Source organism: Vigna unguiculata, chromosome 11, assembly GCF_004118075.2.
Source record: "Vigna unguiculata cultivar IT97K-499-35 chromosome 11, ASM411807v1, whole genome shotgun sequence".
NCBI lineage: Eukaryota > Viridiplantae > Streptophyta > Magnoliopsida > Fabales > Fabaceae > Vigna > Vigna unguiculata.
This window is the reverse complement of record NC_040289.1, coordinates 29,465,144-29,470,258: the sequence shown is the minus strand read 5'-3', so window position 1 is coordinate 29,470,258 and position 5,115 is coordinate 29,465,144. Positions and strand designations below refer to the sequence as shown.

At 37.0% G+C, this 5,115-nt stretch overlaps 1 protein-coding gene across 1 annotated transcript; it reads right to left on the bottom strand.

Annotated features, from left to right (window-relative positions):
• Positions 1 to 224: 224 nt before the first annotated feature.
• LOC114168274 (ethylene-responsive transcription factor 9-like) lies at positions 225 to 1,253 on the bottom strand. The gene has a single exon (XM_028053026.1). It carries the CDS (start codon positions 1,192 to 1,194, stop codon positions 553 to 555), a length of 642 nt encoding a protein of 213 aa, XP_027908827.1. The 5' UTR covers positions 1,195 to 1,253; the 3' UTR covers positions 225 to 552.
• Positions 1,254 to 5,115: the final 3,862 nt, after the last annotated feature.

Here is a 5,115-nt window from a genome sequence, read left to right as displayed (position 1 = left end):
TTAACAAACAATATTTTATAACCTTAAAACCATGTTTGTGTTACGGGTTATCAAAAAATTACAAAAAAAGTTAAAAGCATTGGTGGAGCATGTGAAAAACCGAAATCGCCATGCTCCTTCACCACAACCGTGTTTTTTGTTTCCACGATCACATTAGATGCATAATGGTACGTAACCGATCATTGTCAGAGAACAAGGCAAGAAGCAAAAAAAATGCAGAAAAGTGAAAAGCAGAAATTACTTGATTAAAATTAAAATTAGCCAGAATTACATATCAGATGTCACATAAAACTATACCAGATCTGAACAATTTCAGATCATGCCCCTTTGTTTTCAAAGACCTAAAAGGACAGAAAATTAACCTATCTACATCAAACATGTAATATATGATATATATAATATATGTAATGAACATCTAATACCTTATCTGTCTGTCTACCCAAGAAGATTAATAACTAATCTACCTACATAAAAAAGAGAAATTTTTTTCTCAGTCCTTTCCTTTCTGCTGTTTTTGTTATAAGGGTATGAAAATTAAGAGATTAATGGAATTTAATAATCCATAGGAGGAGCCAGGTTGAGATCGAGATTGAGTTCTCTTTTGGGCTGGCAATCGACAACGGAGGAGGAATCGGAGTCGCTCTGAACCGGGGCCGGTTCGAACCGGAAGGGGAATTGGTGGGTGAGGTAATGGGCCCGGTCCAGGAGAAAAACCGGGCGAACAGGAGCGACCGGGGTCACGAGCAGCTGCTGCTGGATCGGGAGGAAGGGGAAGCGGTCGATAACGGCAGTGGCGGCGCGGCGCGTGACGTCACGCTCCGGGGTGGCGGACTCGACGGTGCTGCTCTGGCTAGGGCTGCTGCTGCTGCTAGCGTTGTTTGTTATGTTGTTGTTGTTGTTCCGGTTAAGGTTGTTGATGTTGTTAGCGGCGGCGGCGGCGGCTGTGTCGGGGAGAAGGGGGAAGTTGGTTTTGGCTTTGGGGCCGCGGAAGTTGCGGGCGGCGGCGTCATAGGCTCTGGCGGCTTCCTCGGCGGTGTCGAAGGTGCCTAGCCAGACGCGGGATTTCTTGCCGGGGTCGCGGATCTCGGCGGCGTAGCGGCCCCAGGGCCGCTTGCGGACGCCGCGGTAGTGAACCTCGTCGGCGGCATTGTTTGGCTTCTTATTCTTAATGACCGTTTTGTCCTTGGCGACCATGGTGACGTAAAGCTGTTAATAAAGAGAGTGCAGAAAGATAGGTGTTGGGTGTGAGGGAGGGAGGGTGGGTATTTATATAAAATGTGGGGTGGGTTTGAAGAGAGAGAAAGAGGGTGGAGTGAAAGAATGGTGTGTGTGGTGTGACGTGTGAGTAATTAGAGAGAGAGAGACGCCGCCCAAAGGAAAGAGAGGGTTACGTGGCACGCGGGAGTTTCGAGACAAGCGGCGAAGGTGGGGTTTCATGCGTGCCGGCTTTTAACCTAATTCACTCTCCTCTCAACTCACGTATGCTAGACTCGCTTACCCTTTTTTTTTTATTTCATTCATAAATTTTACATTTAAAACAAATAAAGGCTTTAATATCTTTTTCGTCTTCATTTGTATAGTGTTTGTTGCAAATGGTTTTCATTTAACAGAATATTTAAAATGGTCTTTATTTATATCGAATATTTAAAATAGTCTTCATTTGTACAGAATGTTTAAAATGGTCTTTATTTTCGCAATTCGTATTTTATTTGTTCTTTTCCTGTGACGTCGTTTAAATCAGTAACGTGATCATCTGTGCATTACACGTAACACATCCCAATGCAACGTAATACAAATAATGTCACCTATACAGTGATCCGTTACTGACTTAAACGGCGTCACATAAAATGATCAAATAAAATACGAATTGCGAAAATGAGGATCATTTAAAACATTCACTCAAAATGATCATCTGCAACAAACACTACGAAAATAAGGACGAAAAAGGTATTTAAGCCAAAATTAAAAATTAAAAAAACTATAAAATTCATTTTTGATACAATTTTATGTAAATGAAAAAAAGGATTATCTTTCTTTATGTTCACCAACCATAATCTTCCAACGCAAAAAGGAAAATTTCCTTCATAATCCCAATAACACGTTTGTGTTATTTATTTTGTAACATGTCTTGGTTTCAGATTATTTAGTTATGCTTAGTAAGGGATTTGTTTGTTTGAAGGAATAAAAAAATGAGAGAAAGTGGTGTGGGAACGCGCTTTTGCAGAAGGAAGTGAAAGTGAAAGGAAAGAGTGTGATGACCAAGTCAAAACCAGTTACCAAGTGTGAGAGTGTTGATGGGTAATAATAATTGTGAATGGTTCCATGAGACAGTTTGGTGAATGGGGGGGAGTGAGTGAAGGTGGTGCAGGGGAACGAGAACGCGCACACGCGTCACTTTCTTCCTATTGACGCGTTTGTTTCGGTGCATCCAAAATCGCGTCCTGTCTCTATCTCTCTCTCACGTTGATCAATCAAACAAACATCTTGTGTGCGTGCCGCGAGTCGCTTTACTCTCCCTCTACCACCGTGCCACGCGTCGCGTGCCGCACCGCGCTTTTTATCTCGTGTTTTGCGCCGCACGATCCCGGAGGGGGCAGCACGCATGCGGTACGCGCGTGACGGGGAGAGAAGGCGAGTAGTGAAACGTAATCTTGCTAAATTTGTGCGTAAAAGCCTGAAGCTAAGAAATAGAAAGTGGAAAACCGTAATTGAAATGGTTGAAGTGTGGCGAAAAGGTAACATGGATTACGGGATTGGGGTTTTGGTGGAACGTGGATTAGAGGAAAGTAAATTTTTTCTTTTGATGATATGAGATTGGGCGAATTTAGCGAATGAAGCTGACACATGGTTATTCATAGAATAAAAGCATTAAAATGTTGGATTTTCCTTGAAAATTACTTATTTCAAATCACCTATTTCCTTATAAGGAATTTATGTTCGTGTACGTGGCACATTCAAAGTGTAGGTATTTAAAATCAATTATATTTATACATGAAAAAACTGTATTATTTCACAGATCTTAGGATATGTGTGGAAAAATTAACTTGTATAGTTTGAGTGAACCTTCTGAGTACTTTTAGTTTAGAAATTAGTTAAAAGCTTTTGTTAAACTTTATTTATTTGAAGATAAATTTTTGGAAGTGAATTTGAGTGATTTGAGAGGAAAAGAAGGTGAATGTGATATATTTGAATTAAGAGAAATATAGTATGATTTGAATAAATTTGAGATGAAAGTTTATTGAAATTTGTGTATAATGGGATGAGTATGATAAATTAAAAAGAAAAGTTATGAATAAAATAAAGTTATTACTATTTTACCATTAAAGATAAATGTTATATAAATTTAAATGTAAATAATGAAAATTATATTAAAATTAAATTAAAGTTGATATTTAAATTACAAAAATATAATTGATTATTATTATTATTATTATTTATTTTATTAATTATTATTTCATTATATTATTGTTTTATGATATCATAATATTATTATAATTATATTAGGACTTTTTCTTCCAATTTAAGAGGATTTTCTTCTTTTTCACATATTTTTTTGGCCCAGTTCAATCCAACTCTCAATCACACATCTTCTACTGTCGACGTAGTTGCTGGAGGCTAGTACCACCTTCAAAATAACTCCACCATGACACCAACGCACCCATCACGACAACACACAACCATGGACAATAAAAAGAAGGCTTAAATATCTTTTTTATCTTTATTTTTGTAGTGTTTGTTGTGGATGATCCTCATTTTTATCAAATATTTAAAATGGTCCACATTTTCGCAATTCGTGTTTAATTTAGTCATTTTCTATGACGCCGTTTAAATCAGTAACGGAACACCGTACAAGTGACACTATTTGTATTACATTGTACTGTGGTGTATTATGTGTACTGTACATGTGTAGTAATTAGATATTTGGGGATAAATAGGTGAGCTAGGGTTTTGAAAACGAATTGTTGGGTAGTTGGTCAGTTACTGCAATCTTCTTCCTCCATTCCCGATTCGTGTTGCTGCAATCTTCTTCTTCTTGCAATCCCATGTCACGGTCTCACTCTTCTTCCTTTACCTTTGGTTGTAATCGTTGGAGGCAACAGTGTTGTAGCAATTTGTGCAATGTTGGTGGTTCAACGAGAAATGGGGTATTAACCCCGATTTGTAACTGTGGAGAGAACATCACAACATTCCAACCACAAACAAATCCCAAAATAGAATTACGGAAATCCTAAACCCACGAGCAAAGCACTTATCTCGTCATTGATGATTAACAGAAAAATTGAAATCAAACGAACAAATTGCCACGTCCAATTGCTACTTCCTTGCAAATCGGAGATGAAGAAACTCGGAGATGAAGAAATCGCCTGTACTCATCATCCCTAATTGCAGCGCGACCTAATTGGTAAATTTTTGCCCCAATTGAAGAGTTAACGTTAATAATCCACCTATATAGTACACGTAATACACCCAAGTACAATGTAATACAAACAGTGCAACATGTACAGTGCTGCGTTACTGATTTAAACGGCGTCACAAAAAAAGAACTAAAGTAAACACGAATTGCGAGAATGAGTGTTGCGTTACTGATTTAAACGGCCGTCACAGAAAATGGACTAAAGTAAACACGAATTACGAAAATAATGACCATTTTAAACATTTGATAAAAATGAGAATCATCCACAACAAATACTAAAAAAATGAGAATGAAAAATGTATTTAAAAAAAAAAAACATGAAAACTAAACGGTAAAAGCAAAAGATCATATAAGTAATTTTTACTGCAATGACATGACTTTCTCACCAAAACTCTTCAATTAAGAGGGAAATCTTCCCCTGGAATCCTACAAATCAACGCTTCCATCTTTGCACAAATTAAAGGAACCAAACGTAATCCATACTCCTTCTTCCGACTCGGACAATAGTAAATTGATAATCTAAATATCGACTAAGTAATTTCTTATGTGTTAGTTTATTGTTCTCAATAAATTTAAAAAATATAAATTTATATTTCATCATTTTAATAGTAGAAATTTATTATTCTATTATTTAAATATTAGGTGAATCTATATAATAAGTGTATATAAATAATCAAGATTTTCTCTAAATTGAAAAAAAG

Bases quoted from the DNA above. Each gene is read 5' to 3' on its own strand.
- LOC114168274 (XM_028053026.1), bottom strand. From the start codon at position 1,194: ATGGTCGCCAAGGACAAAACGGTCATTAAGAATAAGAAGCCAAACAAT.